Genomic DNA, 20,882 nt, shown 5'->3' with positions numbered 1-20,882 from the left:
CCATCCCATGCTTCCATCTGGTTGCAAAAATCCTTCTTTCCTTCCTTCCTTCCGTTATCCATCCACCCATCCACCCATCCACCCATCCATCCATCCATCCATCCATCCATCCATCCATCCATCCTTCCTTTAAATTAAATGCTTGGCCCTGTGTGTGCTATAACACGGAAAAACTAAAAGGACAAGCATTTTTCTCTTTTTTTTTTTTTTATATGGGTATCTTCTATTGAAGTATTTTTATTTCACTTTTTCTAACAGCAATATAGAAACAAATAATCATAAAAAATAAAAGTATAAATTGTCCATCGATTATGTAATAGCACTTGGTATTGCTACAGGGAGTGGGTCTTGGACTCGGTCAGGCATTGTCAAGCCTGCCCAGGCCCTCCAGGCCTCTGCGATGGCTACTGAGCCCCTGAAGGCCTCAGACACGACCACACACAGCAGCGTTGGTGGAGACTTCACGTTTTATGCCTGGGGAGGCTTGGGGATGGCGGAGAGATGGATGGATGATGAGTACAACTGCAAACAGCACTGTACACACGTGGTGAGCCAGGAGGCTGGGACGGAGGTGAGGCCGATGTTGCTGCTGACTCAGAGACCCACGGAGAGCAGGGACTTCAGAAAGCTGAATGAATGTGGTTCGTTGTGTTCACCGTGGAGAGGAAGGAAGCCAACACTGGACGATGCTTAGAAAACATCGCTGTCCCCTCCACTGCTGATCCGGGGCCACCTCCTCATCCCATAATAAAGTTCTCTTAGGATAAGCTGAGCAAAATAGCTCAGACATTAGACCTATCCCCAAACATGTGTCTTGATCTTAGTTTCCTCCCAGAGAATGAAGCAAGCAAGCAAACACTGGGTTACCCGAGCAACTAAATCACTCAGTTGCATCCAACTTAATTGGATTGACTATATTCAACTAAATCTTTCCGTTTTAGTTGAACCCAGTGGTTTCGGTTATTGTAATGACTGATCTCTAAAAGAAAGAAAAACCGAATTTGGCATTTTTTTCAGAATACGGGATGGGCTTTCCTGCATGGGCTCAAGGATGTTTACGGTGTGTTCTCTGTCGTGTGAGTGGGTGTGTGTGTGTAGGGCAGCCCAAGACCTCAAGGGCCCATCTGGAGGGAGGCTGGCAGGAAAGGAATGCCTCTTCAAGACTTGGCAGTGTTTGTGCCGAGCTCTGAGGAAGGACAGCAGTGCACGGTCCTCAGGCCTGCAGACTTCATTGCACGGAGCACGGCAGACAGTAGATCTCGGCTGTGTTGTTCTACCTACTTTGAAGGTAGCATAGAACTTCTGGCTCTTTGAAATTATAAAAAAGAGACCAAGTTCTTTTCTGTCTACTAGAGATCCTTCATTTGCATTGTCCTACTCTCAGCCCACAAAAGAAAAGGAACCTCTCCCCTATGTGGGTCATGATGTGTGGGTGGACACTGGCCCCACTGAGATTACACAGGAAGAAGTCACAGTAGACAGAGCAGCCAGACGCCGTGCATAGACCATGGGACAGTGATCAGTGACACATGCCCTGTGGGGCCACTGTCCATGCCTTGCCCCATATTGACCCAAATGTTCTGAATTGCAATACTCTGGAAGATGTGGTGGGGGCTGAGGTGGAGAGTAGCGGGGTTGGCAGTGTGTGGGTTTGGCAAAGCATCAAGACCATCTTTGGGGTTCAAGTTCATTGACATGTGATCTACTAGGCATGATCAACAATGGTTTCACACATCAGTATTCTACAGCCTAAAGAGCTGTGCAACCTGAGGGAAGTCCTTCTCCCCTAGGTTTCACTTTGCTCCTTAATAATGAGAGGACTCGACTAGATGACAGCAAAGGTCTTAGGATTCGATCAGTCTGGCCGAGGAACCCCTGCCATGTGGTATGACCCCAGGTTGACCTCCCTAACCTGCTGGGGTCTTAACTTGCTGATCCTTAAGCCTGTTGTGAGGGATAAACTCTTAAAATCAAATCCTACACACTGTCGTTGACCTGCACAAGTGGCTTCCCTATTTGGACAAAACTCAGTTATTAACAAGTGAACAACACATCAGTAACAGTCTTATTGGATTAAAACTAGATGTTTAGGTCAGGCACAAAATCTAAAAGGAGGCTCAGGATGGGCCTCTGGGCTCCCTCGATCGTCTTTCTGGAGAGGGCAGTAAGGTGACACCACCAGAATCCACCAGGAGGCCCTGGTCACGCCCCTCCAGGAGAATTCAGTTATGGAAAATGCATTCAGGACCTGCCTGGTTTAGTCACCAGTGGTCTCCTAGGCTGTCACCCTGGGGTGTGGGTGGCAGTGAAGAGGCTCTTTGGAGATGCACGTGGCCAGGGGAGACAATGGGGACATCTGTGCTTGTTGCACCCAAGCTACGCTAGTGCCCCCATCACATGTCCCAGCACACGCCAGAATTGACAATTTACACAGCCTTGTAGTGCCAGGGAGGGAGACCGACAGCAGCCTGGGCCTCAGGCTCACAAGAGACTGGCTGCCAGCCATCGGGGCTGCATCTCCAAGCGCCCATTTGTCATGCCTTTCGATTTTCCTTTCCTAGTAGGTCCCTGTCAATGTTGCTGAGTCATGTACTTAGGGTGAATTTGAGACAATACTTAGAGGACAGCAACAGCATGTGAGACAGGCACATGTGACATATCTAATTTCCCCAAGACCCTTGTGGGAGAGCCTTCTGCAAGAATGACAGCTTTCTGGGGTAGCCTCCCTTTGGGAATCCCAGTTCATAGCACCAGTGATTCCAGGAAACAGGAACGTGACCATGGAGGGATGGGTTATGGTGGGAACCCAGGTCTCATTTAACATCTGGTTGGAGCAGCCCTTCTGCAGAGCTCTTTGGGAATTAAGCAAGAGCCAGTCACAGAGACACTGGCACCCACACGCAGGATCCCTGGGAGAGCACCACTGAATAGGTCCTGGGGCCCTTGAGTCGCCAGTCCCAGGGACCCCTGCCTCTGGGAGACCCACTGGAGTAACTTGGCCTCAGCTTCCTCCAACACCCTCCAGCCCAAGCCCTCCGCTCCAGCCCCTCTGCCTAGTCTGAGGGCTCCTCAGCAGAGAGAGAACCTCCGAGAATTGATGTTCATCTTGGTCACACCAATGAGCTTGAGTGGAGTGGAGAGGCTGAAGGAGGAGGCAAGAGGGGAGTCGCAGAAGAGGTCGGCCAGCTCGTCCCGCTCCTCCAGCTCGTAGGTGGCGTCGTTGAGCATCCTCCTGTGGAGGCGGCAGGTGTGCTCGATTTTCAGCTTGTTGATGTCGCTGCGCAGGCGCATGAGCTGTCTGGCCAGCTGCTGGTCCTGCAGCCGCATCTCCGTCTGGAAGGGAGGGGGAGCCGGCAGGGTTAGCAGAGAGTGGCCCCAGAGTCCCCGACAGGCACAGACTGGTTAGCAGGGCCCTGACTAATGTCTTAGATCATTAATTGGTCCGTCTAGAAATATGAGCACTTTCCCTGCTCAGGGAGGTGAAAAGACACAGAAAGCAAGGTGACAAATGAGGGTGTACTTGCAAAACAATACTTTGTGCTAGGCTAGTTGCTATATCTAAATCTTTCTGAACGACATGCATATTAGTCCTGGCTTGAGGATACTTCCAGTGCTTTCTCATTGTTTAGAGTTGCATTCAGATGAAGTAAGAGTATAAAGGAAAGCATAGGGTGACAGCTATCAAATTCAGGAGCATGGTTGCCTCTAGGTGGGAAGGAGGGACTGTGATTGGGAAAGGTATATGGGAGCTTTGACTGTGATGGCCATGTTTTCTTACACTGGGGAGCGTCATGTTGTTACATTACTCTTTAAACGTTTTAGAAAGCCTGAAATATTTCTTAGTAAAGCTTTGCAACAGCCAAACAAAAATTGGGTTCCTAGGTACTGGATGTTTTATTATGAAACAGTTCTAAACCCTTTGGGTCTATTAACATGCAACAGTTAACCATCACTACAACCTGTGAAGTGATGTCACCATCCCGCAGCTTATAGAGCAGGACGCAGAGGCACAGCCAGGGAATTAGCTGTGTCTGCTCACAAAGCTCATCCACAGCTGAGCTGGGCTGAGGAAACTGGACAGCTGGACTCCAGAACCCAAATGACTGACAATTAAGTTCTGCTGCTGCTCAAGGACGAGCTGCAGTATGCTGTATGGAGCTAGCTGAGTGCTTAGTGACCTTGTAGAAGGTTTCTAATATTTTTACTGACTTGATGTTTCCTACTGACGTATAAACAAAAAGTAAAATCCTAAGCCCCCCAACTGACTGAACAAGCCCCCTCTTAATCAAGAGGACCCCAGAGAAACCTGAAAGCTGATTTCTCAGCCGTGATGGGATGGAGTTCAGACATGCTTTGTTATACCCACCTTGCTTTTGGAGTTTAGGCACAGCAGATTGGCATTAACATTGAAACAGAGCTCATAAGACTGACAAAACAGACTCTTTGTGGCAATAAGATACCAAATTCCTGCCTCTGGTATAGCATCACATAACAGATAGCAAACCCTGAAGAAAATACAAATATTTTACCCCAAAATATATTTCTTTGACATATTTTGAAATGGCCCTGCAAAGCCATCACTTGTGGGAGATATTTACATCTGTGGGGCATTTCCATTAATACAATCAAGCCTTCCCTTTCTAGGCCTTTCCAAGATCTAGGAGAGATTAAATAAGAGTTTGGCAATTTTAAGGTCTGAAAAGAGACTTTTACCATCTATTTTCTCTAAAGGCTTCTACCTGGAGGCTTCATCTACATAACAAGAACCTTGGCCTCCACAACCCTCCTTTGTCTTAAGCATTTCTTTCTACTGACTTCAAGTCTTTAGACAAAACTTAACTCTTTCAATCAACTGCCAATAAAAATATCTTTGAATCTACTTAAGACCTGTAAGCACCCCCACCCTCCAAGCACCTTCAAGATATCCCACCTGTTTAGGCTGAACCAATGTATACCTTCTGTGTATTGATTTATGTCTTTGCTTGTAACTCCTGTCTCTCTAAAATGTGTAAAAGCAAACTGTAACTGGACCACCTACGGCAAGCTTTCTCAGGACCTCATGAGACTGTTCCCTGGCCCCTGGTCACTTATATTGGCTCAGAATAGACCTCTTTTTTACAAAGTGTTTTCTGTTAACAAAGAGATGTGATAATAATTTCTCACCTGGCTTCACACTCCCAGTTTCCCAAACCCACTGTAAACCAAAAGTGTCTGAGACAGGTGTCAACAATTTAGAAAGTTTATTTTGCCAAGGTTAAGGACGCATGCCTGGGAGGCAGGTCTATAACTTTCCTCAAAGATGATTTTGAGGGCCTTAATATTTAAAGGGGAAGGAGTGAATATTGGGGGAAGAGGAATCAATTTTTTAAAGATGTGGGTAGACAAGAGACAAACGATTGCATCCTTTTGGGTCTTTGATCAGCCTTTGGTTGATCAGTCTTTGATCCACCGAATACACAATTTACCTGTGTGTTTAGAGGAAAAGTCACTTATGCCTTAGTCTGGCTCACTGAATCTGCATTTTTATAGAAGATAACAGAAACACAGGGCACGTGAAGCAATCAGATATTCATTCGTCTCAGGTGAGCAGAGGGATGACTGAGTTCTGGCCTTTGTCCCACACCTGAGAAGATCAGCTGTCAATTTCCTTTGCCAGGGTGAAATTCAACAGAACTGCTTTAGGGTACAGATCTGGGGGCCCAACAGGGAAGTTCCTTGTGGGTCATTTGTGAGGGAGGTATGTAGGTTTTATCTTTGCAGTTATCTTATTTAGAAATAAAATGGGAGGCAGCTTTGCCTGATGCAGCTCCCAGTTTGACTTTTCCCTTTGGCTTAGTGACTTTGGAGTCCTAAGATGTATTTTCCTCTCACACCATCCACAAGTTTAAGCCTGATGGGCCTCACAGCCACTCCTGAGGTACCAGCAGGACAGTCTGGGTCCATATTTTACCAGTCAGGATGCTAGCTGGAGCTCAGAGGGCTGGCTTCTCAGTTGTGACATGGTACAAAGGGACTGGCTTAGTGCAGAGCACCTTCTGTAAGCAACACTTTGTCACTGAGACAGGTTGCCAACTGCTCCTACTTGACTCGAGATCTGAATCCTTCTCACTATTTCCTCTGTCTGTACTTTTAAGTGATTATTGTTTTAGTATTTCTGTGACATGCTGGACGTGCTCGGCAGTGCCATTTACCTAGTGCCTGGAGTCAAACCCATTTAGAAAAATGAGCCCTGAGATGCCCTGCAGTTATGCAAATGAAGGCAATGTTCTCACTTTCTCCCTGTTAGGTTTATAATAGAGCACATGGCAGGGTAGAAAAATGAAGTGACCTTGCCAGCGAGCATCTCTATGTTCTTTTTTTCTCTTTCTCTCATTTTTTATGCACTTGTACAGATCTCTTTTCTCCTGTTTTCATATATGAGAAAATCAAGACAGAAAGTCTTACTTGGGAGTCAGCAAGGTATCTGATGGCAAAATTGGGATTAAAGTTCATAGTCACATTCATTAGTTTACTTTTCAATCCTTGGGTCTCAAGGATTGAATAAACTCAAATTTATTGCCAATTAAATTCTATTGATCTAGAATGGCACCCATTAATGATGATAGGGTGGCTGGTCATTTGTTTTTTTATGGTGTCCCTAACTGAGCCTGGAACTGAGCTAGGTGCTACCTAAACCCTTCTGAAGGAGATGGGGGTCAAACCTGCCTGAAAGATATTGTCTGCGAACACCCATTGTCTAAATACAGTCATCTGTCACTTCTCTTTGGAGTGTTCTGTAATTTGACAATAGATCTTTTTGAAAAACTAGGAACCCTATGGCTTAGATTTGAGCTATGGCCCCAGGAATTGCATCTTTGGTGTGAAAAGATCCTTTAAAGTCGGGGAATGTGGGGTGTGGCCAGGTGTCTAAGACTGTGAGACGCAGGCTGTGCTGGACACATCTCTGTGGGGCAGCAGGAAGGGGCTGTTTTTCTGTGGCTGACAGATCTGGTCAAAGGTCAGAGAACAATTTAGGCTTTAAGACCCATCAGAGGCAGCTAGAAAGAGGGCTGACGGTAAGGCCTGTCAGTTTCCATGGACTGGACAAAGGCCGCCTGGATGGCGTTGCCTTGCACGCCCCTGCTGTGCAGATGCATTCAATTCTGCGTAAGGGTGGAAAGAGAAAGCAAGCTGCAGCTTCAACAGGGACGGCGATTCTAGCCAGTCTCCCTGCTTGGGCCCTGAGAGAACATGAGGAGGGGGCTGGGAATCGCAACTTCCTCAGTGGGCTTTGGTTCTAAGGGCGTCTCGTAGCGTGAGCATCTCGCTAGGATGCACTGTGGGTTCTAACATTTAGATGCTCACGATACACCCTGTGTCGGGGCCTCTGCACACAAATCAACAAATCCCTCTCCTGCCCCAGAGAACAGGGTTTGCTCCCGGGCTGCGGGAGCTCTGGCTGTGCTGCGGCAGCTCTGGCTGTGCTGCGCCCACGCTTGGCTGATCCCTGGGCCACACAGGCATTTTGGAAAGGTGACTTTGCACCTTGAACACTAACTTGAGCCCCGATTAAGAGGTCACTCTGCTGTAATTGAACCAAATCCACACGAGTTCCCACAGCCTCTGAAGAAATCTGAGCAAAGTGTGCAGGACTAAGAGGCTTAATTTGTTTCCAGAATTTTTTCTAGTTGTAATAAAATCCACACAACATAGAAGTTATCATCTTAACCATTTTTAAGTGTACAGCTTGGTGGCAATTAAGTACATTCACGTTATTGCGCAACCTCCATCCGTCTCCAGAGCTCTTTTCATCTTTCCAAACAGAAACTGCACCCATCAAACGCTAACTCCCCATCCCCCTCCTCCAGCCCCCGGCACCCACCCTTCTACTTTCTGTCTGTATAAATATGACTACTCTAAGAACCTCACAGAAGTAGAATCACACAGCATTCGTCCTTTATGACTGGCTTATTTCGCTTAGCATAACGCCCTCTGGTTTCTGAAGACTAAGAAGCTTTTTATAAATTAATCTTTTTAGAGATTTGCAATGAACATACGTCTTTGCTGGTCCTGTGTGGAGTTAGTCGGGAGGATGGCGGTTGCCAGGGAAGGCACAGAGGGCTGTGCCAGTTCAGGAGCGCAGGTCTGAGCCGGGGCTGGAGTCCCTCCTCCTGTTTTCCCTTCAAGCTCTGCCAAGGGGCCCCTTGGAGGCGGGGATGACAACACAGCCCCGGCTGTGGCTGCACACGTTTGACATAGATTGTTCCATCGCGTTTTCCCACAACTCTAGATGGCAGGTATGATTTCAGTCTGTCTTACAGACAAGGAAACTGTCTCAGCGAAGTTAAGGAACTGCTCAGGGTCAGCCAGCCTATGAATGGTGGCATCTGGGCCACATTGGGCCTGTGGCACCCAGAGCGGGAGGACTCTCTTGGGCTCCTGTCTGCTCAGAGGTGAGCTGGGCCCAGGGGCGGCAGAAAAGGCACATCCACAGCCCTAGGTTAGAACCCAGGTTCAAGCTGAGCTCCACTCCTCACTCAATGTCACCTGGAGCTTCTGTGTCCTCATCTGTAGAGAAGAGATAAGGCCCCTTCTCACCTCTTCCAAGGACAATGAGAATGAAATTCGACAACAAATAGCATGCCAGAAAATATGAACCATGCTGGCCAAATCAAAGGAAGAGGTGCTCCATCACTTAAGTCCTTTCTCTCCAGGCCACGGCACAGCACATGGAACCCAGCGAGGACCTCCCAGTTTTAAGCCGTCATTAAAGAGCCCGAGAAGCTGGCCAGGGTGGCTTAGCTGTCAGTGTGGGTTTCATGCTGTCCCTGGCAAAGGCTCTACCGTAGGATGTGCCGATTTCCAGTCCCTGCTCCCAGCGTGGCCTGGTGTCTGTCTGAGAACAAAAGCACTTGCTCAATTCTCAGAGGTGCAGCCTGTAATCCCAGCAACCCCATAATCAGGGCACAGAACTTGTTGAAAGGGAAGAGATGTCATTGGTCGGGGGCTGTCAGAGCACTGTGGTGACAGGGGGTCCCCACCAGGGTTGGAAGAAGTGAAGGGCGGCAGCCACACGTGGCCCCTTTGAAACAGCTGTGCTTGTGATCTGTGCTACAGATGTTTGGTTTTTTGAGGCAGACAAGAATACTCATTAAGATGTGAGCCACGGCACCTGGGTGAAGTGTTGAAATGTTCTAAAATTATATGTGATGATGGTTGCACAACGCTGAAAAGACTAAAAACCACTGAATTGCACACTTCAAATGGGTGAATTGTATGGTATGTAAAGTTTATCTCAATAAAGTCTTTTTGAAAACATTTTAAAGACCAATTAAAAAAGAGAGAGAGAGAGCCAGGTTGTTTCTCAAGGTAGAAGGCAAACCCCCGAGGGCAGGATTCACTCACTAAAGACAGTAATTAAAAGGCTCTGGAAGAGGACAGAGATTTCCCTACTTCCAAGCTTTACTTGGTGAGGGGAGGGTGTGGCAAGGGGGCTGGAGGAGACGGGCAAGGAGGCCCTGGAAGAAGGGCCCAGAGAGGAAAAACGCAAGGGGAAGGTCAGCTGAGGGCATTCAGATCATAGAAAAGTCTAATGCATCAAGCCAGGGGTTTGCTGGGGGGTCTCTCTGGACCTGGAGATTTTCCTGGGGAGTCAGAAGAGCTGACTCCTACCTTGGAGCTGGGTGGAATAAAAAAAGCCGTAGGAAAGGTGTGGGAAACAGCATGGCGGGTCCTGGAAAGTTAAACAGAATTACCATAGGACCTGGCAATGCCACTCCAGGTACACACCCCAAACAAAGGAAGGCAAAAGCTAGAACCGGCATTTGTACATCCATGTTCACAATCATGAATAGGCAGAACCAACCCAGTGCCCTCCACGGATGAATGGATCCACGCAATGTGGTCTATCCATAAAGTGGAATATTATTCAGCCTTGAAAAGGAAGACAATTCTGGCACATGCTGTAATATGGATGAAGCTTGAGGACATTATGCTAAGTGCATCAGCCAGACACTAAAGGCCAAATAGCGTAGGATTCCACTCCGAAGAGGTTCCTAGCGTAGTCCGATGCATAGTGATGGAAAGCAGGACAGTGGTGCCGGGGCTAGGGAGAGGGGATGAGGAGTTAGTGTTTAGTACGCACAGAGTTTCCATTTGGGAGGATGAAGTTCTGGAGATGGATGGTGGTGACGGCTGCTAGTGAACTGTACATATAAAATTGTTAAAATGGTACATTTTATATTATGCATATTTTATCACCATTTAAAAAAACAACAGTAGAGTCTGCAAATTTAGAGTGATCAGTTCAACCCAGTCTGCCCAGGACCTACCTGGTTCTAGCACTGAGAGTCCTGCATCCAGGGAACCTCCTTAGTCCTGGGCAGATAGAGATGGCTGGTCAGCCTGCCTGTAGCAAGCGTGGCTGCAGGCACTGGGGAATGGGGCCCCAGCCTGGACAGTTGGAGGGTGGTCTCAGTGGTGCTGTCTCTAGCCCGAGTGGCACTGGAAGCTGACGAGACCCTGAAGAGTAGTCTGAGAGGTAGAAGGGCCTCTCTGTGGGGTTACTGGAGATGGAGGCCACAGAAGGAGGGTATTGGACCAATTGGCAAAAAAAAAAAAAAAAAAAAAAGAGTATTTTGTTGTTTGCCAAAGGCCCGAGATGCTGGCTGGGGTGACTCAACTCCCAGTGTAGGTTTCACGCTGTCCCTAGCAAAGGCTGTACTGTAGGATATGTATTTGGGAAAGGCAACATTTGTGTGGAATTTGCATCCTTACTCAACATCCCCTGGCTGATCTGTGTTCAGTTGCTTGGTCTAAAACACTGAGTGATTTCTTCACATTCAAGGGAAGCAAATACTTTTATTCTTAGTCACCAATGAGATCTGCTCGAATACTTTCTCTGATCCCAGGGACTGATGTCTATGGGTCTAAAACCACCCAAAGATTTTAGGAATTAAAATATTTAAAAAGGACATGTACTATCATCAGAGCGAAGAGGCAACCTACAGAATGGGAGAACATTTTTGCAATCTATCCGTCTGACAAAGGGCTAATATCCAGAATCTACAAAGAACTTAAACAAATTTACAAGGAAAAAACAACCCCATCAAAAAAAGGGCAAATGATATGAGCAGACACTTCTCAAAAGAAGATATTTATACAGCCGACAGACGCATGAAAAAATGCTCATCATCACTGGCCATTAGAGAAATGCAAATCAAAACCACAAGGAGATACCACCTCACACCAGTTAGAATGGCAATCATTAAAAAGTCAGGAAACAACAGATGCTGGAGAGGATGTGGAGAAATAGGAACACTTTTACACCGTTGGGAGTGCAAATTAGTTCAATCATTGTAGAAGCCAGTATGGTGATTCCTCAAGGATCTAGAAGTGGAAATACCATTTGACCCTGCAATCCCATTACTGGGCATACACCCAAAAGATTATAAATCATTCTATGATAAACACACATGCACACGTATGTTCATTGTGGCACTATTCACAATAGCAAAGACTTGGAACCAATCCAACTGTCCATCAATGTAGACTGGATTAAGAAAATGTGGCACATATATACCATGGAATACTATGCAGCCATAAAAAAACGATGAGTTCATGTCCTTTGCAGGGACTTGGATGAAGCTGGAAACCATCATTCTCAACCAACTATCACAAGATCAGAAAACCAAACACCGCATGTTCTCACTCATAAGTGGGAGTTGAACAGCAAGAACATATGGACACAGGGAGGGGAACATCGCACACCAGGGCCTGTTGGAGGGTAGTGGGCTAGGGGAGGGACAGCATTAGGAGAAATACCTAATGTAGGTGACAGGTTGATGGGTGCAACAAACCACCATGGCATGTGTATACCTAGGTAACAAACCTGCACATTCTGCACATGTAATCCAGAACTTAAAGTATGATAAAAAAAAAAATATATATGTAATTGTCAGACCATTGGGAGCACAAGGAACAACTCTATGAAGGCATTACCTTTAACCCACCACGGTTTCTGCTTCCTAAAATAAAGGCAACGCACAGACCGCCAAACAGATCCTCCCCTTTCCAGCAAAAGTCTTACCTGAAGCCCTATTAATAATTTGCCTTTTTTCTGTCATCTAATGCTTCCATTCTCTGAAGAATGTGGCTGTGTGCACTTTGGCTTATGGAACCCTCTGTTCTTTTAGTTTGGTGAAATAAGGGCTGTGATGGCAGCAAATCTGAAAGCACGTTTGGGGCAGAGATTTCTGGATGCATCTTTAAAGCTGGCTTGAGAGAAATCCCAGTGCACAGGGGCCAGCCAGAGGCGAGAGAGTGCTGTCCTGGACAGCATGGTAATTAGCCCAGAGCTGGGCAGCTGACAGAAACCCAAGGTGGTGAAGGGCATTTTGTCTGGTCCCTTCGTCTCGGGCTCTTATCTCTCCTATCCCAGCCTAATAGCTACAATTAGTCTCTGATGCATGCTGAAAAGAGGCTGCGTGTAAAATCCAGGCTGTTTTGCCAGCTGTTTGTGCAGGCCCAGAACATGTTCCACTGTCCCACGATTTGGGAATGAGACTTACAGTTCTTGAACCCTGGAAACAATTTGTGTAATCACTTTCCTTATCTTATTTAACTTCACCTGCAGGTCTGCCTTATTATTTTCATCAGTGTTGTGTAGGAGAATCCACTTAGAAGCCTGGGTAAAATTGTATTCCATGATGTCGGGTTTGGTCCCTGAGAAAGAGTCAGATTAACGCTGGCAGCAAAGAAAGCAGGAGTGCCCTTCAAGTGCGCCACTGAAGGGCAACCGGAGGTTCCGGGGAAATGTGAAGAAAGAAACGCAAACACCCCGAGGAACCAGGCTGGTCTTGTGAATTGATTTCCAGGGGAAGGCTGGAGCTTGTTTCGCAGAGGTCTCTATTCTCGGAGGCTGCAGGCCAGCGGGAGGGAGCTGGGGCCTGCAGGGCGGGGCCTCTGAGCCCGGCTGGTCCTGGGTTCTCTTTCCGGACCCTGGCCAGGGGCTGTGGGTGGGAGGGGACAGGTGCAATGGCTCCTGTCACTGGGCTGACTCAGCAAGCAGGAAGGAGATAGCAAGAGGACTCCATCTGAGCCGGTCCTCCAGGGCTCCTCCCTGCCAGGGGCTCCTGTGCCCCTGGGGAGTCCTGAGTCTAGTGGGAGGGAGAGACGACAGCCCCAGAGCTGGGCAGAGAGCAGGAGGCTCTTCGGGCCCTGCCGAGGACTCCACAGCAAGAGCCAAGCTCTACCCCTGTGATGAGGCCTTTGATTTTTCAAACTTGGAAGGTGTGGGCCAAACTACACCTTCCGGGGTGAGGCTGGCCTTTGGGAAGGACAGTGCTGCATTCTGAAGAGCCCGTGATCTGCCGCTAGGAGCTCCGGGTTGCAGTCCTAGTGCAGCCTCTGATGACACGAGGGACTCTGGACAGGTGGCATGTGCCCTTCACAGAGACAGGACGGTGATCGCCTCCCTCCCCTCCCATCAGATTGTATCTTGGAAGTGAGGGGTTCTGGAAACTGTACACCCAAGGAAGGCATTATGTGCCCAAGAGAGAGCAGGAGAGACGCGACTGCTGCTGGCTGGGTGATGACAGGCCCAGATCAGTGTCACTGGCACCCACCCCTGCACCTGGGTCCCCTGCACCTCAGCTCCCAGCATCTGGGACTCCTCTCTGCCTGCCTCCCCCTCGCTCAGTCTGTCTCCACTCAAGAGGCTGATGGGCAGGTCTCCCCGCTTCTTCAAACCTTTCAAAGTATCATGGGACCCTCCTGTTCCCTTGACCTCTCCAGCCTCCTCTCCCCCACCCTGATGCCCTTGCCCCCCGCAGGGCAGCCACACTGGGCTCTGTCCCCTCCCCTGTGGTCCCTTCTCCACCTGTCACCCTTCAGGACCAGCTCAGCCTTTGTCCCCCTCCCTGCAGAGGGGATGACAGCCCCATGGGCACCTCCTACCACTGCCCCTCCATGCAGCCTCCACCATGGCACCTACGTGTGGGCATCGGTCCCATTTTTTATCATGTGTCTCCCATTAGATGACAAAACACCAGAGACAGAGACTGTGTTTTCCAGGGGCCACCACAGTGCCTGGGGCATGCTCCGGTGCTCAACAGCCATGTGTTAGATGAATGAATCAACGAATCATTCCATTACTTAAATTTCCCCAGAGCCAAGTCTTGATTTTCCACACTCCACTACCCAGTACCTGTCTCCATGGCTGGGACAGTCCTGGAGAAATCACTCCTCCCTCTGCTACCTGGGCTGACTGCTACCCTCTGGGATCTCCTGCTGCCCCCAGGCCTATGGAGAGGCAGCCAGTAGAAAGGACAGAGGAGCAGCCCCTGGTTCAAAGTCCTCCACAACTCGCTGGTGACGCCATCCTGGGCAAGCCACGCCACACCTAAGTCTCAATTTCCTCATGTGCTAAATGAGCATAATAGTACCCACTTATTGATAATAATTGACAATAATTAAATGGGCACACTACTGATCACTTATGAGAATTAAATAAGCCCATATACACACATTTGGAAGAGGACATTGAGTTCCAGAATTACTAGTTCCACTGTATCCCGTTTTCATACACAGAACCACACAGCTAAACCATTCAATTACGTTTTCACTTCCCATGTGGCGCTCGCCCCACCTCCTGGCTGTGGGGTCCCTGTGGGAACCTGTTTTGCTACTCACGGCCTGGCTCAGCGTGGATCCCCAGCCCAAGCTTCACCTCTTTACTGAGTGCTCCCTTATCTCTGACGACTGTACTGCCGGTCACACGTCGCCAAGCATGTTCCGGGGTTGGGTAGGGCTGTGTTATCGTCTCTATCACCAAGTGCTGCCAACGTCAGAGGGCTGGTAATGCCAAAGCACTTCAGACTGGAGATGCGGGGGGGACCCTCCTGCTCAGGGGTGTCTTTAGCTTGCACATGAGGTGGGCCAGGCCCGCCACTTGGGACCAAGGCCTTCCTCAACTTCCCTACCACTCCCCTGGAGAGCAAGTGGGGGTCCCGGGAGGCCAAGCAGCCAGTCCCAGGACTGCTGCTCCCGCCAGGCTGGGAGCACGGCCCAGGCACGGCTGTTCCTGCTGGGACGCTGGCCAGACCTGCAGGAAGGGCTGGCTCCCTCACGTCTGTGAGCTCGGCCACGCTGCTGGGGCCTCTGGGCCAGTCGGTGGAGGGAGAAGACACCCCTAGCAGGGGCCGCCTTCTTGCTCTGACAGGAGCTCCCCTGCGTGGCCTTCTCAACTCCACCTGCAGGAAGGCCTCCCCCATCTGCAGGCAGGACCTGGGCCTTCATCACATCAAACTGGAAGCTTTAGCCAAGGTGACAACTGTCCCATGGAAACAGAGGGCCTAAGTGCCCTGGGGTCACCTGAGAGCCCTCAGAAGACCCTGGGGCGCAGCTGGTGGGATTTCTAGGCTTTCCTCGGGTTCTCTATCCCCTGGTTTGGAAACAGATGTAGCGGAAGCTTCACATCTGATGCTGAGCGAGAACCAGCGAGGAAGGTGTCAGCAGGCTGCTGACCTCGAGGGAGGGAGAGCTGAGGGCAGGACATGAGCTGCTGGAGTGGGGCCCTGTGGGAGTAATTAGGGCTCCCAGGCACCTGCAGTTGCTATAGCTTCCCGCCTGCACCTCCAAAGGGAAGTGAAGCAAATCTATTTTCTGCCCCACCCTCCAGGCTAGTTTGAGGCTGTTTTGTTCTCCAAAGTCACTTCATACTCCATTGCTTGGGTACCTGTTTTCTTGGGAAGAACATGCTTTGGGCTTCATCTGCCAGGGTCCTCACAGTTTCTGTAGCATTGTGGGTGAATCCAGACCCACTGCGGGGCTTTGAGGTCAGGCAGATCTGAGTTCAAATCCCTGCTCTGCTGGTTGATCTTGGGCAAGATTTTTAACCTCAGTTTTCTCATCTGTGAAATGGGGATAGTAATCGTGCCTACCCAGAAAGATTGCTGTGGCTATTGAATGATGCAAGGCGTGTGTATAAACATGTGTAACACAGCACCCAACCATCCCAGGGCCCCAGCAACTGCTCAGTGCCCTAATGCTGCTCATTCCCTTCCTCCCTGCTCAACGAGCTGCCAGATAGGGATTTATTATCCTCATTTTACAATCACAAAACCAAGAAGGCTTAGTTAATTGGTTTACCTAAAGTCACACAACTAGGATATGGTAGAATCTGACTTGAAGTTGAATCTAATAACAAATAGTATGCTTTTTCGACAGCACTCTTGACCAGTTAATGAGCCAGTTGCATCAGAATCACTTGCAGGTACTTGTTAAAACCCCAGCACCTCCCCAGGTTTATGGAAGCTGAATTTCCATAGAGGGCTGGGAGGGATCTGCACTTTTAGCACACGCTCTGATTGCCTCACCCAGTAGTCCCTATCCCATACCGTGGCGTGCTATTATAATGGGGAGGGTGCCCATAATAGGAATTGGGTATATTAGAAGAAACGTGAATGGGAAATAAGAAGCTTAATGCAATTACGTGGACAGGCATGGATCTGGCTGCCGAGGAAGTGAGGAATTTGCGAATTTCCCTTTGGTTAATTTCATCATCCACTCAGCACGGCCCTCAGCTCACCAGGTCATCTCAGAACTCAACTTACTGCACCTCTATTAAAACTTTTGTCACACCGAGCCGCTGTGCTTACGTGCCTGTCTTCTCCTTGGAAGGGAAACTCCACGAAGACAGGAACCCTGACCCATTCACCTTGGCCTCACCCCACCCCAGCGTGGAAGCCAGGCGGCTGCTGAATGGACATGGGGCTGGATGAAAAGACTCCCTCCTGCCTCTCACAGCCCCGGGGTCGCCATGAGCTGCTATTCCAGTGAGGTGCTGCCGCGGGGATCCTCCAACTCCCTCCTCCTCGACCCTGCAAGACAGCCAGGAAAGGGAGCGCAGGCAGGACCTCCCGGTTGGGGTCAGCTGCAGCTCCCTGGCCAGCAGTCCCGCCTCATCAGCTCTCACATCCAACAGGAATGTTGGGAGACTGAAGGCCTTATTTTTTTAATTCTAGGAGATTCTATGCCTTAAACAAAATCTGTAGAGTACAAGGTGAAGAATGCACACTGAGTACATTGGCAAGGGAGAGAAGAGCCTGGTGCTGGCACTTTTGTTTTTTTAATATTCTCTTTTCCCCTTGATTATACATGATATATTCCTATTTTAGGAATATTGAAAACTATAGAAACGTCAAAAGAATAATATTACCACTCAGAAATAATGATCATCAAGTTATGGTGTATTTCCTTTGCTGGTTCTTTTGTTTACAAATTCTTTAGTAACTCCCGAAAGGTCTCATCTGCCCAGATGAATAGAACAGGAATCTTCCTCCTGCAGGGCCGGTGCCAGGCAGGCTGAAAGCCCCGGGCTATGCAGAGAAGACTTAGCCTTGGGTGAATAGAGGCTGGGACTAGAAATTCTCTTGTGAACCAAATCCCTGCTCAGCCAGTGCCTTGCTGATGGCTCTGAGCAACTTGCTGTCTTCATCCTGAAACAGTACAGCTGCCCAGTCCCTGCTAAATTGTTACGAGGCATTGCTAGCAACCTCCTGTGTGACCTTTTGCAAGTATCCTGTTCTGAAGGGTTGAAGCACAGGCTTTCTGGCAGCTCAGGGCCTCCTGACTTGGACATCTGATGTGCCTAGAACAAAGGAAAGAGATCTGGATCCAGAGCCAAGTGATGAGTGTCTGTGTCGTGGCTTAGCCACATCCTTGCATATGACCTTTGCCAAGTCACTTTAAACTATCTGTCCCCCAGTTCTATAACCTTTCTGAGCCTCAGTCTTTCCTCTGTAAGATGGGAATAGCAAATACTTCCAAGCCTTCACAAAGGATAGTGTATATGGAAGTCTCCCTAGATGGGGGGGTATCAACCTGGCTGCATTGCCTATTTCCCATCAAAAGACGCTTGGTGAGTATGACCTGCCATTTGGCCATACTGCTTAGCACACATGGATGACACCAGCCTCAGAGGGCTGTCCCTGGACATACCAGTCTCTTGCATACCAAGCAGGCAGCACGGGCGACAGAGGGTTAACGGGGAAAGGGTGGTCCCTTGAAGCCAAGCGGTGGCCACAGGGGGGCAGCTGAGTTTAGGTCACAGGCCTCCTGTGACCCAAGTGACAGGCCTTGAGTGATGAAAACCTGTCAAGGTTCTCCTCCCTTTTCCTAACAGCCATAAACAGCTTCTTGGTGCGGGGGAAGGGGGCAGCAGGAGGAGGGTGTCTGCAGGGATCACACGCCTGTGTGAAGCTAAAAGAAAAATATCAGTTGGTGCCCAGGGCTTCTCACTACAAACTGCCCATTAGGAAGCCGGAATGTTTTGGTGTTCATTCTGGCACTGCATAAACCACGCAGAAGACTTGACTGCCCTTTTTCTCTGTCTTCCAGGTTGGCAAGGGGAACTTGTGGGTGTAACTGAAGAGAGAAAACAGAAAGGAGGGTCCCTGCTCCCCTGTGCTGAGTGCCCAGGGCTCCCTCCCAGGGAGTTGGCTGATGGACCCAAGCCCGGGCAGAGGCGTGTGCGAATGCTCTGAATTCCCGACTCGGCTAGAGAGGAGAAAATCTCCCGGCTCCAGGTCATGCTCTTTCTAGCTCCCCTGCTTCCTGAAGCAATGCCTTCCCCCGACTCCCAACCAGGCTGCTTGGCTGCCTGGAAGGTGAAAGCTGGGCCTGTGACCTTCTGGTGACCTGAGCAGCCTAGAACTGCAGCTGCACAATGGCAACTCCCTTGAGCCAGTGTCCCAGAAGCAGAGAGACTGGGCCTCGCCTGGAGGAGTCAGGTGGCCGCAGGCCTGCCTGCCACAGTCAGAAAGCCACACTTCCCCAGCTCCGCCCAGGGAGCCCAAGGTCAGGCCGTCTTAGCTGGGAGTGGCTCTAAGAGGCTTGGAGGATCTCCACCAGCCTTGTATCCCGAACACATTAGCCTGAAGGAAAATCTGATCTACTTGCTGGTCCCTGGAGGGCGTCAGGAGTGACCGTCATTTCCTTGAAAGCTGAGAGGGAGAGCTGACCCCTGAGAGCTGTTAGGATCCTTCCCTGCCTCAGAAATCAGCCACGGTCAGGTAGTCATGCTGCCTTTTAGCTGGTCTTGCAGGAGGCGGGAGCAGACTAAGACAACGCTTCCAGACCCAGCACTGCCTGCCTCTGGATGGGGTGACACTGACCACTGCCTCCTGGGAGAGCTGCTAGGTGGTCAGAGGACAGGTTAGAGTCTGCCTTCTCCTGTGGTCAAAACTCCCATTGAGTTATGGAAAATATCCACACGACTAAGGGAATTGCAGATTTCCAATCGATTTCCTTGGCCACGTGAGAACAAACAATACATTTGCCCTTGAGCCTAACAAATCTGCAGGAAGGGCTTGCCCAGACATAGAGAAAACCTGCTTCTGGGCTTAAAATACAACAAAAAAGGTTATGCAAATCACTTTTACTGAGTTAAAGAACAGGTTAATTTTTAAAGGTGCCTTCAGTGAGTGAAGACGATGAACGAGGGAAACCATGGCATTAAGCTTAACGTTTTGACTGAGACTTAAATAGAGCAGAATGTGTTTGTTCTCAAACGTTGAACTCTCAGTTTTCAATCCAATCAAAGGGTTTTGCAAGTTGCTGTCTAATCCTGGCAGCAGGCGGAACTGCACGTCCAGCCTGCCAGTCTGTGTCTGGTCTGCTTTGGGCCTCAGAGTTGCAATCTTCTGAACGAGTGTGGTTCTTGGACCACTCAGAGTGCGATGCTGTGAGTTCGTTCACTGAGGCCCATTCACCGATGGAGCCCCAAGCCACATGGGCAGCTATGACAGAGACAGGGCTCAGAGAGCTCCCTTTTGGGGATCTCTGGGTCTGTTTTCTGAGGTTCCTTATTGATCCCCTGGCCCTGGTCTTGCCCTCCTTTCATTCCCTGATACTCTAAGTGTGGCCAGGCACTAGCAGCATAGTGTCAACTTAGAGCTTGTTGTAAATTTGAAAGCACAGGCTCCGTTCCCAACCAAAGGGACCAGAATCTTCATCTGCACAAGAGCCCCAGTGACCTACATGCACGTTAGAGTTTGGGAGTCAATGCTCCGAGAGATTCTCTATCCTGCAACCAGTATGATTTCTGGAGCATCTCCTTGGTTGCTGCTCTTTGAGCATGCCCAGTGGAACCTTCTGTGTTGGACCACCTCACGAGCCTCACCTGCTACCTCTCTCCCCCCATCGCTCTCTAGTCTGTATGAGTTCCAGCCCCAGCTCTGTTGCTCACTCATCATGTCATCCTAAGCAAGTCACCTGACTTCTGTGGACCTCAGTTTATTCATCCATAAAATGGAAACAGTGAGGGCAATCACGCACTTTTGTTGTAAGAATCGGAGATCACAGAATGAGGCTGAACTCATTCAATCCTGTTTCTCTCTCTGCCCCCGCCCCCATGCATTCTGTTGCCTGCTGACATTTTTGTGATTTACATTTTAGGAATCAAACAGTAAAATCGATTGCCTGTGGAGGATGCCATGCCATACGGTGGCTGAGCAGAGCAATAGCAATGCGACCAAATGGGCCAGGGTTTAAATTTCAACTTTCTCACATATGAATGCATTCTTCTCGGAACCTGTTTCCTCTTCTGGAAAAGTAGGGGTGTCAGGAAGGTCATCCGACAATTAGAAGAGGTGAGTAATGCCTGCAAACTGCCTGGCACACAGGACGCACCCCTGGTGGCACAGGGAAGTGGCTAGAGGAGTGGAAACAGTGCAAATATAAAGCATTTTTAATAATGCTGATATTCCCTTCACCCTATGTATGCCAGTCTTTGGTAGTCACATTAATGTTTGGACGAACGGAGGCAAGATGGTGCACTTCCGGGTTCTTCTTCACCACCAACTCTTCCCGCGCGCGCGAAAATGCAGCCGGCGCCCAGGGAG

The 20,882-nt window shown here is 49.3% G+C and overlaps 1 protein-coding gene across 8 annotated transcripts in view; it reads right to left on the bottom strand.

Moving 5' to 3' along the window:
* Window positions 1-200: 200 nt before the first annotated feature.
* Window positions 201-20,882, bottom strand: part of FAM167A (family with sequence similarity 167 member A) — a 53,084-nt gene continuing 32,402 nt past the window's right edge. For 6 of the 8 annotated variants that reach the window (XM_023225240.3, XM_023225244.3, XM_023225238.3 and 3 more), the window contains one exon: window positions 15,118-17,629. In XM_023225240.3, coding sequence (XP_023081008.1) covers window positions 17,285-17,629 — 345 coding nt within the window. In that variant the 3' untranslated portion in view covers window positions 15,118-17,284. Of the gene's footprint in view, window positions 3,334-15,117; window positions 17,630-20,882 lie in introns of those variants that run through there. The other 2 variants (XM_023225246.2, XM_023225247.2) reach the window with 1 other exon arrangement.

The sequence above is a fragment of the Piliocolobus tephrosceles genome, chromosome 7 (genome assembly GCF_002776525.5).
Source record: "Piliocolobus tephrosceles isolate RC106 chromosome 7, ASM277652v3, whole genome shotgun sequence".
Classification (NCBI taxonomy): domain Eukaryota; kingdom Metazoa; phylum Chordata; class Mammalia; order Primates; family Cercopithecidae; genus Piliocolobus; species Piliocolobus tephrosceles.
Note: the sequence above shows the minus strand (reverse complement) of the source record. Positions and strands in the feature narration are given on the sequence as shown.